The sequence below is a fragment of the Biomphalaria glabrata genome, chromosome 2 (assembly GCF_947242115.1).
Source record: "Biomphalaria glabrata chromosome 2, xgBioGlab47.1, whole genome shotgun sequence".
Taxonomy (NCBI): Eukaryota; Metazoa; Mollusca; class Gastropoda; family Planorbidae; genus Biomphalaria; species Biomphalaria glabrata.
Genome location: NC_074712.1, coordinates 1,696,264 through 1,721,991, shown reverse-complemented (window position 1 = coordinate 1,721,991; position 25,728 = coordinate 1,696,264). Strand labels below are relative to the sequence as shown.

Genomic DNA, 25,728 nt, shown 5'->3' with positions numbered 1-25,728 from the left:
CCTCTCCGTCTTTCGCCTTGACTATCTTTTTCAAGTCTATTCTTTTACTTTGTTTTCCCATCACTTTGCCTCTGCTTCTTTGTCCTGGTACTGTTCCCTGCAGGAACGCATTTTCAAGCCTCGATGACCTTGTGATATGGCCATACAGTTTTGGATTGCTTTCCCTGACTGTGGTCAGGCAGGTCATCGTGTAGTTTAATTGCCATAGTGACCCTGTTTCAAATGTTCTTATTGTCGATAGTGTCGACCCTGGGAAGGTACAGGGCTTTGTCCAGGAGGTGGGGGTTGTCTACGAGGATTTGATTTGTGAAATTGTGAACATATAATATTTACAACATATAATATTTACAACATATAATATTTACAAAAGATTTTTACTTAAATTATTAAATTTTTACTAACTTTACAATTTTAACTGTGAATAGACCTTGTTTTTAATAATTTAACTGATTGGAATTTAGCCCTTGTGATTTAAAGGGAGAGTAATCCTTGAAGGACTTCGACATGGCCTAAATTTTGTGAAGATGTGCCAAAAACTCAAACTCATTAATTGTGCTGTCTTTGTAAGAGCTATTTAGCTGCAATACTCTGAAAAGAAATTTTAAAAAAATTTGTCTATGTCCATATGAATAGAACGACTTGATACTAACCACGTGGGTTAATCCAAGTCCTTTTAAAAACTTGGACTAATCAGGGCATGTTAAAGCAATTTGTTTCGTTTCGTTTTAGGCATTATTTTTTGAAGATGTAAAGAACACGGGAGGGTGTGGGCAGAGAGCCTAGTTTGTCAGGGTACACCTCAAAATCAAACATTTCGACATATGCCCCGATATATTTTTCTTTGTGTTCTGGGTAATTGTTCAGATTTAATTGCCTATATGTCAAGAGCATATGTCCAGATATACTGTCTATTATGCTAGGGGCATACGCTCAGATTTATTATTCATTATGTCAAGGATATGTGTCCAGATATATTGTTCACTGGGCACTCGCCCAGATTTATTGCTAATTAGGGACTAGAGACATGTGGCCAGGTTTATTTCCCAGCCCTTCTCTGGACAATGCAGTGAAAGACTTCTGGCTATAGCGATAAGGTGAATGATATAAAATCTATCGCCACCACCCCACCCCCTATTTTGCACCCCCACCGTGTTTTATGTTGTGGGCTAGGCCTGATCTGAATACGATGATTTTGTTTTGGAAAGGGGAGCAGAGAGGGTATGTTTCAGTTCGAGATGAGACCAGCCACAGAAGGGGGGAGATTTCGAATCCCCTTGTGAGGGTTTCTTGAGTCCTTGTCAGACGTGTCTGGCATCTGAACACAGACTAAGCTGTTGAGGTGAGACCTGTGACGTGGCAACGAGTTGTCAGTCGAGACCAATTGCAGGTATAGATAAACAAATATTGACTAAATAAACATAGTGGCCAAACAAATACGGTGGCCAAATAAACATGGGGGCCCAAACAAAATATAGTGGCCAAATAAACATTGTCAAACAAATATAGTAGCCAAATAGACATAGGGGCCAGACAAATATAGTGGCCAAACAGACATATGAAAAGCTAATGCAGTGGTTAGTTCAACATAGTGACTTTGTATTATATATGTATCATATACCGTGGACAAACTATAAATGATCAATATGTTTATGAAAAACTGATTTCAAACTGGTGACTTCTTGTTGAATAATTTAATAAAACACATTTGTTTCGCTTATTAAGGAAGATGGATAGCTGCAGGGGAAAAAAAACTGTTTTTATTACGTCATTATACGTCATACTTGCTCTAGTGCATTGATTTGTTTCCCTTTGAAAGTTATTCTATAAGCAAGTTACTTCCCCTGAAGATTTTTTAGCATTTAAGATAAATGTCAACAATGCTTAGGAAGCCTGGAACTGCATACGACCTGGTATGTTAGGCCCAGTCTAATTGTATTGGCATTGATTCAAACATTGTTCTGACTCTAAAAATAGATTTTAAAATTGTGAGAAGATTTTTTTTGTTGTTTTTTTTTTCCCATGAAGCTGGATCTATTGACAGGCACGTACTCCTCCGCTCTCCCCCCCCCCCCCCCCAGACTCACCCCCCTGTTCAGTTTAAGTGATATGTGAGCGAGTGATGGTTTCTGGAGTAAATCTTCTGGAACCAAAATTTGTGGCTTTTGAGAATTCCTCCGCTTCGTACCCGGTCTCCTAGTGTTTAGTTCAATTTCACATCTCTCTCTCTCTCTCTCTCTCGTATTTCTTACAATCATCCTCAGTTTCAACATTCCTTCCGGGCAGACGACTTTTCTGATAATCTAGGTGCGCATGAGCGAAGAGAGGTGTGGAGATGGAGTTATAGAACTTGGTTCCACGTCTGCTGAAGGAATATATTTTTGTAAACACATCCGGGTTACCTTCGTTTTGAAGTTTTTGAAATCCAAATAGATCTAGAATGTTCATCAGTCATAGAATCTGAATATGAACTAGAACCCGCCTACTTTTAAACTATTTACTTTGATGTATAAAGAAATGATTTGAATGTTCACAAGTCAGTGCAGGACTAGATCGAGGTTATTTAAGGCCGAAATCATCAAATCATCACATGACTTTACAGTTACAGGTCACATGACTTTACAATTACAGGTAGGTATTTATAATTTCTTGTGTTTAGCTATTTTAGTGTGAGAAAACATATTTTCAAGGTAATCAGAATGGTTGGTTTCATAGAGTCGGTAACTGGGATGGTTGTTCAGTTTCCAAGGACGCCATTTCAGTTTTGAATATTGTCTAGAGGTGTAGTGATAAGATTTTAAAGGAAAAACGACATTTTGTCGACGTGTTATACGTGATCTAGCTTTTATTATCTTATCTTATTAGATTACAGACCTTATTTAAACAAAGTAGATACTTACGTTATACGCATTTCACATGTCAATCTAGTCATGCATGTTAATTAGTGACTTGTTTTCATGGCTGATTCAAGCAACCCATTACATTCTTCAATGTCACTCTGGAAAAAGGAGCTCTTTTACGAATTTATCCTAGCATATCATCATCTTTCCTTTGCGTTCCGCGTGGAACATAGGGCCTCAGTAGAAAAAAAACAACACGTGACTTTCCACGGTCTCTTGTTAGTTTATGTAATGGCTTCCCTTACTTCATCAATTACATGGCATATGGAATGGTGCCTCTATACGAAATGTGCAGGGGGGTATTTCCTAGTTTGTAATGTCCCCTATCATTAAGGCTTCCCCGCCCCCCCCCCCCCAATTTTACCAAATCATCTTAAGCTCTTATTAAAACTTTGTTATAAACTTCACTTCTGTTAGATCTGGCTCCCACTTCTCTTATTGTGTCTTTCCCTTCTCAGTGGCGTAGCTAGGGTGGGGAGAGGGGGGGAGAGTTTAAAAATCCCACGGGCCCCCCACTTGAGGGAGCCTGTGGGATGAGTGTTTTTACATTAAAATAAAAAAAAATGCAGGGGTCCCCAAAGAGGTCAAGCCCTCCTCTGAGCCCCCAAACGATGGAAAATTCCTAGCTACGCCCCTGTCCCACCTGCATTTATAGGTGCATGCATTCTTGCTGTTTGTGTAACAATCTTTATTATTGAGAAGGGTCGGACACGGGGATGAAGAGGCGGGAGGGGGGTCTCTGTAAACACATTCAGGGCAAAAATGAAATTTTATTTAGAATACTTTATGACCTCACTGGCTGTTAAGCACTACTAGCGAGGCCCTAAGACACAAACAGTCCACGATGTGTGTCGTCTACTATCATTTTACTGGCAAGGCCCTAAGACACAAACAGTCCACGATGTGTGTCGTCTACTATCATTTTACTGGCAAGGCCCTAAGACACAAACAGTCCACGATGTGTGTCGTCTACTATCATTTTACTGGCAAGGCCCTAAGACACAAACAGTCCACTATGTGTGTCGTCTACTATCATTTTACTGGCGCGGCCCTAAGACACAAACAGTCCACGATGTGTGTCGTCTACTATCATTTCATACTGAACACATTATCTCACTGTTTGCCGCCAGGGGCGTAGCCGCTCGAGATACAGGCATCCCTCCCAGTCACCAATTTCTTTTCTTTTTTTTTTGTCCTGTTGATTACAAAGCTGACATCAACTCACTCTTTTGTCTTTCTGGTAAAAAAAAAAAAGTTATTTCTCTCACACCCATTCTCGGATCAAGTAGAGAGCACTAAAAAATTATTATTGGTAATTAATCCTTTTGTTTAATATCGAAAAGGGAAGTAAATTCTACATTATTGAGATATATACTTGTAAATTTGTCTTCCCCCTTCAAAATATTTTTCTAAAGTATTTTTTTTTTACTTTGCTTGTTGTTTTTTTTTTTTGTTTGTTTTTTTTGTTTTTTTTTTAAGCAGCCAAACCCTAGGGTAAAGGGGGGTATGAGTAGGCCAAAAAGAAAAAAAACATGTCTGATTCCTATTCTTTGATAAAACCGACCTCGCTTCCTGTATAGAAAAGGGTCAGCTACGCCCCTGTAATACCTACATAGCGTGATTCGCGTTGTTTAAAACTGACTCGTCTTGCCGTGTCAACAAGAGAAAGGTCCGGCAACTCTTAATCTCAAAGTCTATTCCGTGCTGATGGAGTTACGGTACCGCGAGTATGTTTCCTTTTCAATTAGCCGCTTTCTTGCAATTGCTGATAAAAATCTTCCATCTTTTTTATCAGCTCGTGACGCCGTTGCTAGGCACTCATCAAAAGTCGGAAGGAAACCGACCCTTACACTACCAACCCGCGTCCCTTTCAAACAATGATTGTTATCTTTCCTTGTTTTTCGCTGACCTACAACCTTTTAAGTAGGACTTATCAACATTAAAATGTTACATAATATGTCAGACTGAATAATGAAACCTCACTATACTGATTTTACTGATACAAAGCTGAATAAATCCGTTGCAAGAATGGACTGTATTGTAGTGGGAATTTTCGCACAAATAGTTAATCAAGAAATCTGAGGGTCATTGGGAGAGATTTTTTAAAATAAATAGGCAAAATAACAAGGAAGTCGTTTTGAAAGATCATTGTTCACATCTGAATAATAACAAAATTACTTTCGGCTGTTATGGCAGGATTATGAATTTGGCGCGGAAAGTTGTTTGTTTCATAAATAGAGAAAGTTTTGACTTAGAGACAATGACGCGACTAATGAAAAACAAGAATAGGATTTTAGGAAGAAGAGCGAGGCTAGGCCAGACTACTTTTCACGGCTTTAAAAGGTTTTATGGAAAACACTAAATACTGAGATTGTGGAAAGTGTTCCGTTACGGACAAAGTTTTGCAGACAGTCGTCTAAACAAATGGAAACTCAGTTTGATTACGTTTGTCTACCCCAGCACAATGGACCTCATTGACCAATCGTAAACAATCAACATTTCGCCACGTGGTTCTCTATCTCTTCTATACAAATTACGCAATCCATAAAGGCTGTCACGTGATACATTATGTTCATTGTTTTATCAACATTATCACGTGGCTGAATGTTGTTTGTTTACGATTGGTGAATGAGGTCCATTACTGTACCAATAACATTTCAGATACAAACAGATTGTATATCTGATGCACACAAAAACGTACTATTTATGCCAATTTTATGGATTCGCCTCTATTTCATGAAAATCTCCATTTTCTTTCATAAACAAGAACATGCTTTTTTAAAAACTTGTTTATTATATTTAAAGCGTCAGATTTCTTTCAAATTTCATATTTTAAAAAATGAGTGATTTGACTGAGTCATATATTGAAATAAGTCCAATCAAGGTGACTGAATTGTTTCATATAAAAATGAGTGATTTGACTGAGTCATATATTGAAATAAATCGAATCAAGGTGACTGAATTAATTCATATAAAAATGAGTGATTTGACTGAGTCATATTGAAACAAAAATTGAATTAAGGAATTGTTACTCAAGGTGACTGAAATATTTCATATAAAAATGAGTGATTCGACTGAGTCATCTATTGAAAGGTTTTAAAATCATGGTGAGTCATTCATCTACGTGAGTCATTTGTTCTGCGATTAAATGTGGACAGTTCCGCCCCGTTATCAATGTACCCAGCACCCCGAGTCCCCTCCCCGCCCCCCCTCGGGGTACATTCCTCTGTGAGGTAGCACTGAAGGAGATCGCGTGAGGGAGTCGGTGGGCGTGGCAGGGAGGTGGACAGTTGGGAGGAAGGAGGAGGATTTTTATTGAAGCCTCCGGGAGCATTGGAGGAGGGCGAGTGGATGTTTGGGGACTTCAGCGCCCCCTGTTACTCTTTCTTTCCTAGATAATTGTGTTTGTAGTATAAACATTGGTCCCAGTGAGGGTGATGGATTTACTATGTCACGTGACTGAATGATCAGTCTGTCATTCTCCTTCTGTTCCTCATACCCACCCTTACCCCAATGACTTCATTTCTTTCTCTGAACCTTTTTTTTTGTCCCTTAGTCTTTCCGTCTTAAGGGAGAATTTCTGGCTTTCTTGTTTTGTTTTGTTTTATTTAAGCAATACATAAATAAATGCATACATCTATCTATGTAATCTATCTATGTAATCTATGTATGTATGTAATCTATGTATGTATGTAATCTATGTATGTAAACTATCCTTGTAATCTATCTATGTAATCTATCTATGTAATCTATCTATCTATCTAATCTATCTATGTAATCTATCTATGTAATCTATCTATCTATCTATGTAATCTATCTATGTAATCTATCTATCTATGTAATCTATCTATGTAATCTATCTATCTATGTAATCTATCTATCTATGTAATCTATCTATCTATGTAATCTATCTATCTATCTGTCTGTCTGTCTGTCTATCTGTCTGTGTGATATTGATCTGTCCATACGTGTATTATTTTGTCTCTATTTCTCTCCCCCCCCCCACACACACACACGAATCGATGTGACATGCACGTGTAGTTCACTCTGTTTGATGGAGCCGTGTCCATTTGAGTTCTCAGGATTGACTCACTGGCTATGCTTCACCGCGTGACAGCCGTATACCATTTGAAACTAGCAAAATTAAAAAAAAAATATCTAAGAGAAAGGACTTCAAAATCACTTCCATATAAATATCACTTGACTGCAGGAATAAACTCCCCTTTTCTCTATAAAAAACAAACAAACAAGAAAGTTAATTAACTACTTCTTCTTCATTAACTAATTAGTTCATTTTTTTTATTGATTCGTGTATTGCTTTTTAAAATAAATAATTGTGTAAGGTTTCCTCCAAGAAGGGGTGTCGGAGAAGTAACGTGTACAAAATATGTACCAGACACAGACAGAGATGATAAAAGCTTTATAAAAAATCCTTTGTGTCTACGTGGCCAGATTTCTTTCCTCGGTGGCCAAACCAACTTGCCGCGACATAATATCTAACAATGAAATGGCACCAAATCCTATTTCTCTATAACTAGTGCCACCATCCAACTCCCGTGGCTTCATCTGGTGACCCACATCTTGATCTAATTGTTTTAAATTAAAGCATCAATGAAACAGGTTTGTTGAAAATAATAAGCATACCCCAAAAGTAGCAACTGAAACTAGCTCTTGAAAAAACTCATTATCTGACTTCCATTTTTCACTTTCGATCTTAGAATTTCAGGGGACGCAATCGAAGTTTGGATTTTTTTTCTTTAAAGTTGACTACAGTAACCGAGAGTTTATCACGACTATAGCTTGAGGTGTCACAGATGACGTCATAGACTCCGCCGAAGCAGATAGGCGAAGAGACACGAGACATGAGCGGAAGTAGACGACTGAAGCCGAGAGTCTTAGCGTTGTTCGTTGCTATAGCCTGGTGGTCACGAATGACGTCATAGAAGACTCGCGAAAAGACACGAAGCTTGAGCGGAAGTAATCTACAGAAACCGAAAATATATTCATATAGCGCTGCTGGAGTGTAAAAGTTAAGTACCTCTCTATGACCTTGCGGTCTATATGGGAGATGATGTGAAGATCGTCTGTTTATGTGGCCCACGGTTAACGAGGGTGTCATGTGGCCAGCTCAACCACCAACCGCCTTTACTTTTACCCTACTAATGTCAGTTACCCATTAAAGCTGGATGGACTCTGAGGCGCCCTAAGTCAGGTACCCATTACAGCTGGGTGGACTCTGAGGCGCCCTAAGTCAGTTACCCATTACAGCTGGGTGGACTCTGAGGCGCCCCAAGTCAGGCACCCATTACAGCTGTGTAGACTCTGAGGCGCCCCAAATCAGGCACCCATTACAGCTGGGTGGACTCTGAGGCGCCCCAAGTCAGGCACCCATAACAGCTGGGTGGACTCTGAGGCGCCCCAATTCAGGCACCCATTACAGCTGTGTGGACTCTGAGGCGCCCCAAGTCAGGCACCCATTACAGCTGGGTGGACTCTGAGGCGCCCCAATTCAGGCACCCATTACAGCTGTGTGGACTCTGAGGCGCCCCAAGTCAGGCACCCATTACAGCTGTGTGGACTCTGAGGCGCCCTAAGTCAGGCACCCATTACAGCTGGGTGGACTCTGAGGCGCCCTAAGTCAGGCACCCATTACAGCTGGGTGGACTCTGAGGCGCCCTAAGTCAGGCACCCATTACAGCTGGGTGGACTCTGGGGCGCCCTAAGTCAGTTACCCATTACAGCTGGGTGGACTCTGGGGCCCCCCTAAGTCAGGTACCCATTACAGCTGGGTGGACTCTGAGGCGCCCTAAGTCAGGTACCCAAAATCCCAGTCGTCACCGAGATTCGAACCCAGGACCTGGGTAGGCTAGTCTTTTCTATTTTGTAACGCAAACATGTTTGGCTAGCCATCAGTCTTGTTTACGTCGGGGACTGTCTGACCCTAGACACGCGTATTTGATTGAAAGTCTGGAGACTATTTGGGTCAAGTTGACCTTCGCTGGTAACTCAATGTGATTGAATACTTTGCCGCGCCATTGTTAATCGTCTCTGTTACTTTCCTACCGTCTGCTCAATCTTGACATTGTCATATAATCTGTACACGTGGATTAGAGATTATTTTTTTCACCGCGGCTTTATTATCTTATTTGTTCCTTCTGTCTTGTTATTTCACAGTCCGTTTGTGTCTTTGGGAATTTTTTTTTTCTGCCTGTGAATCATGCTGTTTGAATGTCTGTATGTCAGTCCATGTGATTGTCCGCTTATATTATACCCCCCCCCGGACACATTTATGTAACGACCAATAGATGAGAAACATGAGGGTTTAGGTTAAAAGAAGACAATCTCTCTCTCTCTCTCTCTTTCTCTCTCTCTCTCTCTCTCTGTGAGTATGTGGTGAGAAGGACGAGTCAGAATTATGTTTATTAATGTGTTTATTAATGTGTTTATTAATGTGTTTGTTTGTTTTCGCAGCCCACCATCTTCGGTACAGTCACTCAGCCACAGTGCGTACAGCCCAAGACAAAGGTAAGTTTAGTAGAGCTAATTAAAATCACGGACTCTCTCTTTCTCTCTCTTTTTATTTCTCTCTATACCGGATATCTCTCTTTATCTATTTTTCTGTATCATATCATTCTCTCTGTCTCTTTCTGTCTCTCTGTCTAAGAATGTATACTCCCTTTCTCTCTCTCTCTCTCTCTCTCTCTTTTCCTGTGGATTAGAATTTGGCTTTTGCAATAAAGGTACTGTTTGGATAAGCTGTCTACCATTGCTGTCAACTCAACCATCTATACGCTGTACTATCTCTCGCTCTCATTCTCTCTCTCTCTCTCTCTCTCTCCTCGAAGTTTAGAAGTATGACTATGCTTTTGTTATGACATACACTAGAAAATTAAGGGGTCATCACTGACGATTGTGCTGGCAACTCAATCCTCTTATACGCTGCTGTTCATTGGAATATATTCATTTGTGACACTATCTGCTACAAGTTCTAGAAAAAGTTCATTTAAATGTTGAAGTTGCTACTTATACTAATGCTGTCAGGACTCATGACTTATTGCAGTTATACTGACCAGTCCACTTAGTGTCATCATTTGACAGTAATTAACTGAAGAGGCAAGAGAGAAAAAAATACGAGACATTAAGTCTGCGCAAGTTTTGATTTCCCATAATTCACCAGACGACTCGGAATTTCACTGCCATGCATTCCCGCCTAACCAGCACTACTGACGTCACAGGGTGATAGACGTCACTAAATCTCGCGTGGTTTGAACACTGGCGTGATCTTGTCCTTACTCCTTACGTAAACGAGTTCTTCTTGCTCGTAGTATTCATGAATTCTCTCCCCCTTTTCACGTAGAACCTTTCGACGTCACAATTATCAAACCTCGCTGCCAACAGTGCGAATTTTTCTTTGACAAGGAAAATGAAACAGCTGCCAACTCCTAGAGCAGTGGCAAAACAACAAAAAAAAAACAGCGAGATGTTGACCTTAGCGATCAGAAAGAACAAGTCTTTAAGTGCTAGAACAAAACCCTCAAAACCCTTGTCTTTTTTATGCTAAAAAAAAGTATATTACAGGAAATACATGGGGATTGGGAATTTCGTGATGGGGATTTCGTTGCCTTGTTGAATTTGGCATACAGGGATTTTGAATTTAGTGAATTTCTGGGTCAATCATACTCTTAAAGGTATATTAGAAGTTGTTGATAGTAAAGGTGTCGATCTTTGCGCTGTCCACACGAGACACCTTCTTTAACCGTCGATCATAGAAACAGATGAACTTTACACCATCTGCTCCATGGACCGCAAAGAATGTGTGTCTCTGTGTGTCTCTGTGTGTTTGTGTCTGTGTGTTTGTGTGTGTTGTGAGTGTTTGTATGTGACTTTTCATCTAATTGAAAAACTTTATCAAAGTTGCCGTGTTAATATTTGTGTCATTATCTTTTCCACTGTGCGTACCACTTGTGGCTGAGTGGTCAAAAGCTTGGCTTCCGAACCTAGGAGGTCTCGAGTTCAAATCTCGGCATGAAGACCGGGATTTTTATGACGCTTCTGAGTCCACCAAAGTCTAATGGGTACCTGACATTGATGGGTGAATGTAAAGATGGTTGGTTATTATGTTGGATACATGACACCCTCGGTAACCGTAATCAATTATCTTCTGTCCTCTATGTTGCGAGGGTCACTTTTTTTTTCAATTATGCTTCAGACCTGTCACATCACCAGAAAATGTCTCAGAGAACACTTAGCCTAAAGGGACTACAATGAATTTTTGTTTCTCTATAACGAAGCTCGACCTGGCAGTGCCAGAGAATGAATAGGCCCATTAGTTCGTTTTTCGCCTAATAGTAATAATAATAATAATAGTAATAATAATAATAATAGCTTGCTATAACGTCGAAGTAATTGTTTATAATATAAACAAATGGATTGTTTAGGTTCTGTAGTGGATTTAAAAAAGAAAGTATTTATCTCGTGAAAAAGGAATAAAATCTGTACAATTGGCAAGCACAAGGAACCACTACTCTAAACTAATTTTTTTCTCTTAACTATCCCAATTGATTTGTATCCCTTCTTCCGTCTTGTCATATTTGAGTTGAGTGGTTCTCTACAGGAAGTAGTTAATCTTTTAGACGCGTTTCACATGATGCGGTGACATTTTTTTTTTTTATTAGCTGAGACCAACATTGCTTGAACCGCATGGTCATCAACACGCGAACAAATACAGACACACACACACGCACAATTACGAAAAAGTGACCACATCAAGTAACAGTAAATACATCAGCAGATCAACGGGAAATCATTGAAACTCAGGGCCGGATTTACGGCAGTGTACACTGTTGAGCCGCCCAGTGTTTTACCCTTAAATGGGGCCACCACAAGCTTAGAAATAAAATTAAATATGCATACTATTTTTAGAAAAAGTTATCAAATATATGAATATTTTAATTAGTTGTTACCATAGCATTAAATAAGCCCATTTTCACTCAATTCTTTAACAGAAGATAGGGACCAACACAAAAGCCTTGCCCGGGGCATCTACACATTAAAACCAACACTGCACTGACATGAATGCGTGGTCACTACTAGACCCCCCCCCTTTCTCTACTAACATCCACCCCCCCCTCTTTCCCTCTCCCAACCAATAAGAACACGTGTACTAAACGAACGATTTAAAAACAAATTGCAACGTATCCTTTCAGATCTTTGCAATCTACATAGCAGACGATGTAAAGGCCATCTGTTTTTTATGGCCTACGATTAACAAGTGTGTCCTATGACCAACCTCGTATACTTTTCAGAATTAATCCCAGGTTTCCATTATTGCTGGGTGCACTCAGGGGCGTTCTTAAAATCCCGAAATACAAAATCCCAGTCTTCGCCGAGTTTCGAACAGGAGACGCTCTCGGTTCGGATGACCAGCGTTTGACGACTCAGTCAACACGCACTCTGAAAGAAACTATACCAAACAATTGTTTGTATTTCGGTATATCATCATCTTTAATTAAAAGATGTAATACATGCTGTGCTTTAGTAACAAACTGGAGATTGCAAATTACTTATAACCCTAATTTGACCATCAATGCACTTATTAACATATCTTTCCTACTGTATAACTGTTAAAATGTAATATGGCACATATATACATAACACCGATGTATATCTATAAAAGGTAAAAGTAGATTTTAATGTCTTCTACATTCTCACTCAATTTGAACGCTGGGAGTTAATTGTGTGACCCTTGCTTAGGTACGCATCGTGTGTGACCTATTTTCGACATCGTATTTTGACATCTATGGATGCTGGGATATCTGATTCACTCACGTCTGTTAATGTCATCCTTCAAAACATTCCACGGAGTTATCCTCAATGGACCCTCGCTCCCAAATTTTTCCTCCTCGGGCTTCTACGCCTGCTTCAACTGTTTACATCTCGGGGTCACGTGCCCGAGATACCGGAAGTGGTTTGTTTATTTCGAGCTTGTTGTAGTACCGCCCCCAGAGTTCTCTCGCGTTACTCCGCAGCCAGCTAATCAAAAAGTTGGTCGTGTCTTCTACTGATTTAGAAACAAAACAAAAAAAAAATGTAATAAATAGGAACTGATAATGGTTCTATTTTTATTTATGACCAACGGTGTCGTTTTGTTGGTGAAAAAAAAGTTATCTTATCTTATATAATACAGACGTTACTTCAAAAAAGAAGATGATTACGTCCTACGCGTCATGCATATAGTCATGCATATTAACCAATGACTTAAATTCTGCCAAGTCACTGGTTTTCCTGGCTAGCTCAGGCAACCCATTCCATGCTCTAATAGCACTAGGGAAGAAGTATTTGTACAAATTTGTCCTAGCATATGGGACGAGGAATGTGCCTTTACATCACCTGCCCTATAGATCGCAAGATCTGAAAGAGGAACTTTTATATATTGGAAAAGAATGTTTCCTCCAGGATAATAAAGATAGTTATTTATCACAAATTCGCACCACTGAGAAATTGCTGGATATTTATTCAGCACCAATTTAACGATTTGCGCGCTGGTTAATTGTAAAGCGCCTGGCTTCCGAAAAAAGGATCCAGGGCTCGAATTCTAGTGAAGACAGATTTTCATTTCGGGCTCTTTAGGGCGCCTCTGAGTCCACCCAGCTCTAATGGGTACCTGATATTAGTTGTGGAAAAGTGACGATTGGTCGTTGTGCTGGCAATATGACACACTCGTTTACCGTGGGCCAGGAAGACAGATGACGTTTACATTACCTGCCCTATACATCGCAAGCTCTGAAAGAGGAACTTTTATATATTGGAAAAGAATGTTTCCTCCAGGATAATAAAGATAGTATCAATAGTAGCATTAGTAGATATGATCTATATCATTGATTGCGCTCTTATATGAACACGTGTAATTGTATATAGTCAGTATGATCAGTTTGAGCTATCTGGTCAGTATGGTCAGTATGATCAATCTGGTCAGTATGGTCAGTATGATCAATCTGGTCAGTATGGTCAGTATGATCAATCTGGTCAGTATGGTCAGTATGATCAATCTGGTCAGTATGATCAATCTGGTCAGTATGGTCAGTATGATCAATCTGGTCAGTATGATCAATCTGGTCAGTATGATCAATCTGGTCAGTATGATCAATCTGGTCAGTATGGTCAGTATCTTAAATTTTAATATTCCGTACGTTGTAATTTTTTTTCTTTACATTCATGTGGGTGCCTGCTACGCCACTGTAAGGGTAGTTACAATGTCACTGTAGCTCTTAACACGTTGACCTCCTTTCATCTGACCTGGTTCGCAACACCTGAAACATGGCCTCCCTTCACCTTGTAGCGTGAAACTCACCCCGGGTTCTAACCGGCTCACTTCCGGGTGCCTGACATGTCCCGTCAACACCTACCAGTTACGTGTCGACACCACATAGGGGGGGGGGGCTGTTTCTGATTCCCAGCGCCCTATTGTTTCTGATATAATCGCCTCGTCTGGAAATCAACGCTGGGATTGATCTCGGGTGTGTTTACATTTCCCCCTCCCACCCCCCGTCTTAAAATATAGTTATTTGTTTTTGTTTCTTATTTTCTCATACCGATTCTTTCTCTCTCTCTCTCTCTCTCTCTCTCAAACCTTTTCTATTCTCTCTGCCTCTATTTCAGCCCCCCCTCTCTTCCTTTCTTTTGTCTCCCTTTCCTTCTCAAATTATATCCCTTTTTCATCGTCTGCCGATGTTTCACTTCTTGGGCAGATTTTTGTAAAATTTCCAATCTAAATATAAAATAAATAATAATAATAATAATAAAAACATACATTTTAAGTTGTCTACTTGGCTGGGTTAAATGTTTTCAGCACCCTAAATTAAAATCGGTCTACAATATTATAACTGCTCAGAAAGATGGAGGGCGGAAGTGATAGATAGAGGGAGTGAAGGAGACAGAGAGAAATGAGGAGGAAGATTAAGGAAGGAATGGAGATGGAAGAAGGAGCAACAGAAGAAAGGAGAAAGAAATAAGAGATAGAGAGAAAGGGCGGAAGGAGGGATAGGAAATGGATAGACAGAGAGAATGAATGGGAGGAAGACAGAAAGGAAAGAGATTGAGTAACGAGTGTAAGAGAAGGTACAGACACAGAGAGAGAGAGAGAGAGAAGAAAAATATAAATTCATACAAAGTGGCAGACAGAAAATACAAATTTGAAAAAAGATGTTTTAACAAAAAAAAAATGACCAAAAGAGTAAAAGTATATGACAGAGAGAGAAATACAATTCGAGGAACCAAAGTTTGCATAATATCTAACTCATTGTATTTATTCACTTGTTGTGTAACTGTTGATAAATACCAAAACAAGATTAGATCTTATTTGGTTTCAATGTCGCATTAACTAATGGTGCTAAAGTGCTAAATATGGCTGAAAACGGCTAGCGTGCTAACTATTGCTCAATGTATGTTAACAGCACGGCGAATGATTCTCTCCCATTTCAATAGTGGCTTCAATGGATGGGGGCACTTGTGACACTTGCCACCTGATCAATTGCCCTATTAATTAGCCGCGGCTAAATGACGTTTCTATTGCCTCTCGTCGTGCTCCACACACTGCCCGCGGGTCAGTTGTGTGCAGGACATTTAGAATCAGATCTCACGGCCTTGTTTCTTAGTCAACAATATGGAGCTTACCAGGAACGTTAACGGGTGTGGGGTGAGGGGGGTCCAATCGATTTTAGAGTCCTTAGCCACGTGATTGGCTCAACCCTCTATTGAACTGTAAAAAAATGTTTTACATGTTTCGGATGTTCCTTCAGAGTTGAAGATAATTACTTCCTAGTCCAAACCTCCCGCAGGACGACGGGGGATGGGAGCGGGCAGGGTTTGAACCCTGGACCATCGATAAACCTGAACGACAGTCCAGCGCGCAAACCGCACGACCAGGCAGCCATCCTGAACTGTGTCTAGTGACCCAAAAAAAAAACTCATCATAGTTATTGTCCGTCACATAGAAGTGTTGTTTTTTTTGTTTTTTTTTTGTAAAATGTTTGTAAAATGTTTGACATGTTTCGGATGTTCCTTCAGAGTGATCTATCAATATAGCGTTTTTTAAATGGAATATTTAACTCTCTATCTAGTGATAAATGCACTGTTATTCCAAGATAGATATAGGCTAGTGATTTCCTTTTCACAGTTTCGCTAATCAAAGAGTTAAGAAAACAAAAATGACAAGGTTAAAGTTATTTTTTTGCATATTTGACTGGTGTTTTTTTTTTTTTCTTTAAATGGACGCCTACGCTCCCCCCTCCTGGGATGCCGACGCTGAGCCAACAGGAAACAGTAATACGTCACTCAGGTTTTAAATTGTCTCCCCTGTTCTGTGCATCCCAAAAATATTTTGACATCTGACGTGCACAAGACGGAAATCCTTTTTGTATAGCTTAAGACAAAAACTATATATAGACAGCTTTTTTTTTTTTTTTTTTTTTAAATATGCAAATTCAAGCAACCATTCTGCATGCTTTATATTTAGTTTATATGACTCAACCCAGATGTATCTTTTAAATTTACACTAATAGTAAATTGAAGATTTAGATCATTTAGGGCTGGCTTGAATTGCAGATGTGTCTATAAAGTTATAGTCTATCACTGACAACAGAGCACGCCTTGTGTGCAAGACGCGTGATAAATATGCCAGGTATCCTACTTGGGGCCATCCTCTTTAATTTCTTTGTCTTTAGTCAATAAAGCAGCCCCCCCCCCCTCCTCTTCCCCATTTTACCTGTGGTGGTCAATAAATCAGGTCCACATTCTAGCTCTCTTGGTCAATAAATCAGGTCCACATTCTAGCTCTCTTGGTCAATAAATCAGGTCCACATTCTAGCTCTCTTGGTCAATAAATCAGGTCCACATTCTAGCTCTCTTGGTCAATAAATCAGGTCCACATTCTAGCTCTCTTGGTCAATAAATCAGGTCCACATTCTAGCTCTCTTGGTCAATAAATCAGGTCCACATTCTAGCTCTCTTGGTCAATAAATCAGGGCCACATTCTAGCTCTCTTGGTCAATAAATCAGGTCCACATTCTAGCTCTCTTGGTCAATAAATCAGGGCCACATTCTAGCTCTCTTGGTCAATAAATCAGGGCCACATTCTAGCTCTCTTGGTCAATAAATCAGGTCCACATTCTAGCTCTCTTGGTCAATAAATCAGGGCCACATTCTAGCTCTCTTGGTCAATAAATCAGGTCCACATTCTAGCTCTCTTGGTCAATAAATCAGGGCCACATTCTAGCTCTCTTGGTCAATAAATCAGGTCCACATTCTAGCTCTCTTGGTCAATAAATCAGGGCCACATTCTAGCTCTCTTGGTCAATAAATCAGGTCCACATTCTAGCTCTCTTGGTCAATAAATCAGGGCCACATTCTAGCTCTCTTGGTCAATAAATCAGGTCCACATTCTAGCTCTCTTGGTCAATAAATCAGGTCCACATTCTAGCTCTCTTGGTCAATAAATCAGGTCCACATTCTAGCTCTCTTGGTCAATAAATCAGGTCCACATTCTAGCTCTCTTGGTCAATAAATCAGGTCCACATTCTTGCTCTCTTGGTCAATAAATCAGGTCAACATTCTAGCTCTCTTGGTCAATAAATCAGGTCCACATTCTAGCTCTCTTGGTCAATAAATCAGGGCCACATTCTAGCTCTCTTGGTCAATAAATCAGGGCCACATTCTAGCTCTCTTGGTCAATAAATCAGGGCCACATTCTAGCTCTCTTGGTCAATAAATCAGGGCCACATTCTAGCTCTCTTGGTCAATAAATCAGGTCCACATTCTAGCTCTCTTGGTCAATAAATCAGGGCCACATTCTAGCTCTCTTGGTCAATAAATCAGGGCCACATTCTAGCTCTCTTGGTCAATAAATCAGGTCCACATTCTAGCTCTCTTGGTCAATAAATCAGGGCCACATTCTAGCTCTCTTGGTCAATAAATCAGGTCCACATTCTAGCTCTCTTGGTCAATAAATCAGGGCCACATTCTAGCTCTCTTGGTCAATAAATCAGGGCCACATTCTAGCTCTCTTGGTCAATAAATCAGGTCCACATTCTAGCTCTCTTGGTCAATAAATCAGGTCCACATTCTAGCTCTCTTGGTCAATAAATCAGGGCCACATTCTAGCTCTCTTGGTCAATAAATCAGGGCCACATTCTCTTTTGATTTTACGACAGTTTTGACTACCAACTTTTTTTTCTCCTTTATTGCATCATAGTAGAGTTACATAATCTGACAGTAGGTCTACGTGATGGAGGGGGCCCCCAATTATTTCATACTCCTCGTGGTGTCCTACTTTAAACACTTTGGCCTCTAGTAGAGAATAAGAGTCCTGGAAAGTAATAAATGACCGCGATAGTAGAGATGCAGCGTGACATTCAGCGACATCAACGGTCATTCCTCAAGGGGACACCACTCTCAGTAACGTACAGATGTGAAACAACCCTCTAGTGTTTCAAAAGAATGTCGGGAGGGAGGGGAGGGGTAGGGAGTCAACGATGCGGTCAGCCAGTTGACGTAGACGCTACCACAATGCTGGTCTGTTGATTGCGTATTGTGGGGCGCGAAGACAGTCCGATCCCACGAGTGGCCATTGGTCAGTGAAGATTTTCTCACACCGTTGTGACCTCATTTACTCGAGATGGGAGGGGTCCGAGTTGAACTGTAAATCCCTTGTTTGCAGGCGTCTAGACGATCAACAGCAAACCAGACCTTTTAACTTTCAGTTATTGTGACCTAGAATCAACTACTAGCCTTTTTAAAAGGTATTTTAATAGACTTAGACTTGAAATAGATAGATCAATAATATCAATATAGTCTCCAGATCTAGATTCCTGGATGTGGCAAAATATGTAGATCACAGCTGGGGCTGCGCAGTCACGGGAAATACTGCATTCCTCACTAATCTTCGGACTCGAAGACAAGCCTTATTATTATTATTATTATTATTATTGTGACCTAGGTTTTATGAAGCAGTCTCTAGACTTTAGATCGAGATAATTATTTCGTCATCAGTGAACGACTAATGTAAAAAGTAGTTGAGTTTCCCTTTCAGACCTTGCGATCTATAGGGCAGATGATGTAAAGGTCATCTGTTTCTGTGGCCCACGGTTAACGAGGGTGTCATGTGACCAGCACAAGGACCCACCACCTTTACTTTTCCGCAACTAATGTCCGAGCAGTATGGACTCAGGGCGAGGCCAATCGTGATAGAAGGCCTGTATACTGACCTGCAACGTCACAACCTGTGGGCAGTTTAGACCAATGGCTCGTTGTCACGTCACAAGTCTCGCTTCTAGGAGCCCTTAAGATCCCGAAATAAAAATTTCCCAGTTTTCACCAGGATTCGAATCCGGGATTCCTGGTTCGGAACCCAGGCGCTTTACCACTCGGCCACCACTCGTCTGAGCGACCAACGAGGGCATAAAAAAATCTCTTCCCTCCTCTCTCCAAAAAAAATAAGGGAATGGCCGGGGGGGGGGGAGTATATATTTGCTTGGGGCGCCACTTTGTAGAAGATCGACCCTGTTGGCAGCTCAACTGTCTGCACTTTTTGGAAATAGTTGAGACTTTGCCACCTCCTACAATGTCCTCCCCTGTCAAAAATCCAAATTTTGTACCTTCTCTCTAAGCGCCGCCTTTGAAGATTATACACATCCCCCGTCTTTCGACAACCAGGACCACACAGGACTTCCAACCGAGCAGACTGTACACATCAGATCATCTCTTCAAACAGCCCAGGTCTTAGGGGCCCTCCGTCCACACTCGGCTAACCTTTTCGGTAAATAGATGGGTTGCATCCTCAAATGACGTCACTCTTGGCCAGACCATCAATCTTCCAATTTAAAATGTTTCGTTACAAATTTGTGTTAATTTTCATTTGTCTACATCAGCGGTTCTCAACCTTTTATGCTCGGCGACCCCTTTTTACTATCCCCCACTCTGCCGCGACCCCCCCCCCGCACTCACATACAACAATAGAAGAGTAGACAATATACAATCCATATTTTCTGATGGTCTTAGGCGACCCTTGGCAAATCGTCAATCGACCCCCAAGGGGGTCGCGACCCAGAGGTTGAGAACCCCTGGTCTAAATCCTTTTTTTTTTCCACATTAAATTATGGTCACATTGATATTGAATAACATTCATAAATTGCTTATAAATGAACACACATTAGGTATGGGCGTCCTCATATTTACAATGCTTCTATCAACTCTGTCTGTCTGTCTGTCTGTCTGGTACAAATCTCGTACACGTTATTTCTCCTACTTCCTATTCTCGGATCAACTTAAAACTTTGCGTAATTATTAATTGTCGAAGACACTACGTGAATCAATTAAAAAAAACACACAATTAGTTCATTAGTTAGTGGTAATTAATTAATTTTTTATATGTAAAAAAGGGAGAAAATTTTAAAGTATTGGCATACATGGCAGTAGTTGTGCGGTTCTTTCCCCTACATGAGACTTTTTTTTTTAAAGCATTTTTTTTCTCTTTTACCTCAAACTCAAGCATACAATGTTAGCAACCACTGGGGCCAAAAGTTCTCCACCCGAGGACTATTTAAATGCCCCATGTCACGTGCCCTAATCTTAACAATCGTGAAGTAAATCAGGGCCTCCGCTGCTTCATTAAGTAGCACCGGGTCATTGACCGGATGTAGCCCGCGGGCCATAGTTTGTGCGCCGCTGAAAACATCCAGTTGGCCCTTAACATTACCAATTTCCTTTGCAAAGAAATGTATATTTTTTAAAAGATGGGATAATGCAAAGGTTCTCAAACCCCTTTACGTAGACAAAACTTGTCCACGGACCCCTAAGTGAAAAAGCAACACAAATGCATAGAATGCAAATTAGTTCGTCAAAGAATAGTACAAAATAGTACATAATAGTACATAATAGAAGTAATAGCAATTTCATTATTAAAATAATCCGATCGGATAAACTGACTTTTAGCGAAGAAGTTATTCTAATTGTATACAATTTTCATATTTCTGCAGACCTCTTACGGCCGTCTCACGGACCACTGGGGTCCGCAGACCATATTTTGAGAACCACTTGGATAATAAAGTAAATCTAAAACCACGATTTCATCCATTGTAGCATTCAAATGGCTTTACGGGCCATTTGGTAGCTTTGTGGCGATTTAACATCTAGATAGATCTTGCAATAAAATGAGACAGCTCTCTATTTTTTTTAGGCCTCATGTGACGTAAACAAAATGCTAACTGGGTCATCATCCACTAAGGTAGACCAGACATGAGACTGACAACCTCTTGCATACCCCTGCTCTCTCTCTCTCCCTCTCTCTCCCTCTCGTCAATGCGCCAAACATAACTCTTTCTTCCATTCATTCGCTCGGGTCGTGGGATGGCCAAGAAGGAAAAGGGGGGCATTACTCGCCCCGTTGTTTATTTTTCTCGTGTGCAAGTTGTCTGCCCTTAAACTGAATCCAACATGGACCTGAACAGAGCGACACACGATTGACTATATATTTAAAAAAAAAAACCACAAGATCTATTAGTTCATATGCTTCTGTGCTAATTTTTGTGGTAGTCTGCTATCGTAGCGTTTGCTAAGCATACGCTGGCATCTGTGTAGCATTCATAGATCTAGAGTTTGCAAAGCAATCTACGTTCTAAAATATAGTAGGCTATTTCTTGGGAAAGTTTGTTTAGGATGTAGATCTAGACTTAGAGCCAGATCTTAGAATCTAGATCTAACATTAAAGCTGACTAAATGGAATATGTTCTCATGGATTGACTCTTAGAAGTTGGATATTCACATAGACTTTACAAAAAAATGACAGATATTAATCAGGTGAGTGTCACTGTTGTCTTTTAAATTAGAGGACTTTCAATAAATGCTAAATAAAATGCCCAATCATCGTTATATTTTTAATAGAATCCAATGTCCTTTTTTTGTTAACTGTAATAATGAACCAGGGCCGGCCTTATGCCTAGGCAAACTAGGCAGCCTCTTTGAGGCTCCGATTGATGGGACTCTCGCACAAGAGAAGATAAGAAATATCGAAACTTGTCATCGGTGCTATTGTTGGAGTTCTCTAGGTTTTTAATAAATTGCATTTATTTTTGCTGTTTTTCTATTTCATGTGGGGCCATCTAATTCACTTCGCTTACGGCCTCAAATTATCTAAGGCCGGCCCTGAATGAACCATTAAGTTGCTAGATCGATCTCATCTAGATAGAGTTTGATCATCGATTGTCTGTTTCACGTCTTTCGAATGTTCCCTCAGATTTAATAGAATTGAATTCAAACCTCCTGCAGGGGGGGGGGGTGCAGGGTTCGAACCACAGTCCAGAGCGCATACTACACGACCAGGCAGCCATTAAATCGTGGGATCTATTTAATTTTATATATTCGCAAATGGTCTCCTATATTTCCGATAATAAAACTATTAACATGCAACTATTGGAGTGTTCTTAGGGGCGTCTTTAAATAGAGGAAGCGACTATCTCCAGAAAAAATTATAATAAATAACAGTAAAAATATTTTTTTTTTAAAATGTCACTTTTCAGGAAAAGTACAATGCTTACTTAGCACTGTACCCCCGCCTTTCCCGAGTGCTAGCTCTGTTATTGACCTATAACTTGTGTCAAGTCCCGCCCATAGATCCAATGCCTAACCAACTGCCTGTATTCTGTAGTGTATTTATGCACTTCTATGATAGAGTGCAAATGACATGGATTTCTCTAGAGGTCCTCAAACTGTATTATTAGTGGAGACGGTATCGAAATGGGTAAGAATTGAATCGTAATTATTTTAATTTCACAACTCGTCTGCAAGAAACAACATTACCTAGTTACTGCCCTTGCGTTTCAATTGTTGCCAACTTCCAGCTGAACTATGAACGCAATGGTTTTGGTTAATGAGTTCTTCTTCCTGTTCCCTCGCTCATTGCAAGATGCACATTCCGGGGTGAAGTCTGCACAATATGCAATGTACCCTAGCAGATTGACTTTGTCTAGCTAGCTCAGGGGTTCTCGAATTGTGTTACTTGTTTATTACTTTATTTATTTACGCATTCTACATGAGATGTGTCCCGGCTTGGATTGTGTGTGTTGTCTGAGACTACTTCACTTATTCTAATGTGAGTGCAAACACATTTAAGGGTATTTGGCTTCTTCTGTCTTGGAAGAAAATGGATGCGCCCAGATGAGTTACTGGCTTTGATTTCGTCTTGAGACGGGTCAGAATCTGGATTGACTGATCAAACCAATTTTAGAGCGGCAGAGTTTGGCACAGTTGGTGCACGTATATGCAACTGTTCTCGTGATAGCTGGCAGGGCAGCTTTTCAATGGGACAACAATTAACTATAGCATGCTTGATAAACTTGTGAAGACTTGAACTGATGTTTATTTACAGATGGGGATGATCGTCTTGTCTCTCTAACCGTCGTTGAACTAGCAGTCAATATCAATATCCATCTTTCTACAAGCCCTAGCCATATTTTTCTCCTATCATGTACCCGTATTCTGCAACGTCATTCGCCTGTCTGACTACGTCACTACTTTTTACCGTCGCTAAAAACAAGGCACAATATATTTATTTACAAAACTCACATACTCTCTAAACTCACCAACGTGGCTTTTCATTAATGGGTGCAAATTTATAAATAGCATTTTTTTTTCAGTGTATCCGGATACAGAGTGCGGAAGTATTGATGAACAATATATTATTCAAAGCATTTAATAGTTTTACTGTGCACTTTTTTTGGCAGCGTACAATAAACTCTGTAAGGTCATGTCCAAAAACAGAAGAAAAAAAATAATTTCGTATATAGTTGGCAAGTGTTATCTTTCAATAAAAAGGAGTCCTTGACATTGCTTATTTCGTCTATTTATCTCAAAATCTGTTCCAGTCTTCTCTTGTTTAGTTTCTTATATTTTTCTTAGGGTCCCATTATATCACCCCGGCCTACCCCATATTGCTCCCCCTTCTTTTTCTTGCTTATATTGTTGAATGAGAACCGGAAGTTAAACTCAGAATGTGGGCAAGAATAAAATGCTGTAATCAAACTGAATTGTAAAAGTCTCTAATATATTGAATATATAAGTTATTGCCCTTGATTCTTTCATTCTTATGTTTACGTCTTTCTTCTATGTTGGATGCTCCAGACTAGTCCATTATCTGAGATGAACTGGGCAGTGGTTTCCAGATTTGGCAGCTCTCAGTATATTTTTTTTCTTTAATTTTTTTTTTTAGGGAAAAAAGGGGGTGGGCTAAAGTCTTTTTTTAGGCTTCTCGATAAAGTCTTCAAGTTTGAAGGAAATGGTCTGGAGACAATCCTCCTCAAGGGCAAATTTCACTAGTCCCTACTTTTATCTTCCGGAACACGTGTTGTCTCATTCTGTTGTATCCGGAACGAAATATTATACGTTGGCAGTGCCCTGGAAGGAGTCGATTTAAAATTGATTCCAGTGTTAACACTAAACTATCAAAATAACAGACTTGCCATTGCTAGACACAATCGTTTCTTTGTGGCCCCTACTTCTGAAAGTTTGGGATCCACTGGCTTCATCGTGTATTCAGAAATGTACACTGCGTTGGAATATGAATCTGTAGCAATGTTTACAGGAAAAAGGGGTGGGTGGGTGGATAGCGTACGCAAGAGGTGCAGACGACTTAAAAGACATCACTTACCTAGGTATTTCCTCGGCTACCCAAGCAGACGTTATGCAAGGCCGCCACCTGTTTGAGTTACAAGTTTGAACGGATGTGACAGTTCGTGTTTTTTTAAAACTAGAATCTATGTTGTTTTTGGCGCCACGCCATTGTTTTTATCTCTGCTTAGCAGAAGGGAACTTAGGAATGGAATGTGTTGAGAGAAGTCAAGCGTGAAGTCTAATCTACTTTAAAACAGGCGCAAAAAAGGTCGAATTTAAGAAAACTCTACACTCCTAGTTTGTCCAGAGACTGAGCAGTCTCGGGGACATTGAGGGTCTACATTCCATTAAAAAGTCTCGTTAATTTTTGTGTAACCGAAAAGTGTGAAAACTGAGCAGAAAAAAAATGTCTTTCACCAGAAGACACGTAGGATACAGGCCTCCATGGAATATATTCCCCATGGCTTTAATTTCTGGGGCGCTAATCGTTTGCTCTGCTATAAACGGAAATTACGTCATCAGCATCAAATTTCGGATGTGTATCAATTTAAAGCCACGTCTGAACACTTAACTATCCTCGGCTAACCAAAACAGTAAAGCGAGCATTTAAAAAAAAAAAATCAGAACAATTCGTTTAATTGTTAACGAGTCGACCCGCGGAGTAGCATACGCCCCCACCCTCGTTTGTTTCTGAGCCTCACTCTCTGTCACCGCGAAAGTAACTCTAGTCCGACTTGCAGAAATAAAAAGAGTTATCTTTCCATGACTTTGTCATCTTGTTGTCCCGCAAGGTTTTGGCCACGAAGAGCATTATAGATATAGATACTCGAAAAAAATGCAGATATTAGCAGATGTCTGCCTGGTCGTGCGGTTTTGCGCGTTGAACTGTCGTTCTGATTTATCGATGGTCGAGGGTTCAAATCCTTCCCGCTCCCATCCCCCGTCGTCCTACGGGAGGTTTGGACTAGGAAGTAAACTATCTTCAACTCTTAAGGAACATCCGAAACATTTTACAAACATTTTACATGTAGCTAACGCCCAGTTGTCTAGACTTTCTCGTTCACGCGCTATGGTGCCACGCTGGGATTGTATTGTAGTTGATTGTTGCTGAACACACCAAAACTACATTTCTAGATTCTTCTTTTTTTTATTTAGTTAAGGACCAATTTTTTCG

At 40.2% G+C, this 25,728-nt stretch overlaps 1 protein-coding gene across 2 annotated transcripts in view; it reads left to right on the top strand.

Moving 5' to 3' along the window:
• Positions 1 to 25,728, top strand: part of LOC106054506 (ras-GEF domain-containing family member 1B-like) — a 116,040-nt gene that overhangs the window by 63,028 nt on the left and 27,284 nt on the right. For both annotated transcript variants that reach the window (XM_056018724.1, XM_056018725.1), the window contains exon 7: positions 9,369 to 9,422. In XM_056018724.1, the coding sequence (XP_055874699.1) occupies positions 9,369 to 9,422 (54 nt within the window). The remainder of the gene's footprint in view (positions 1 to 9,368; positions 9,423 to 25,728) is intronic.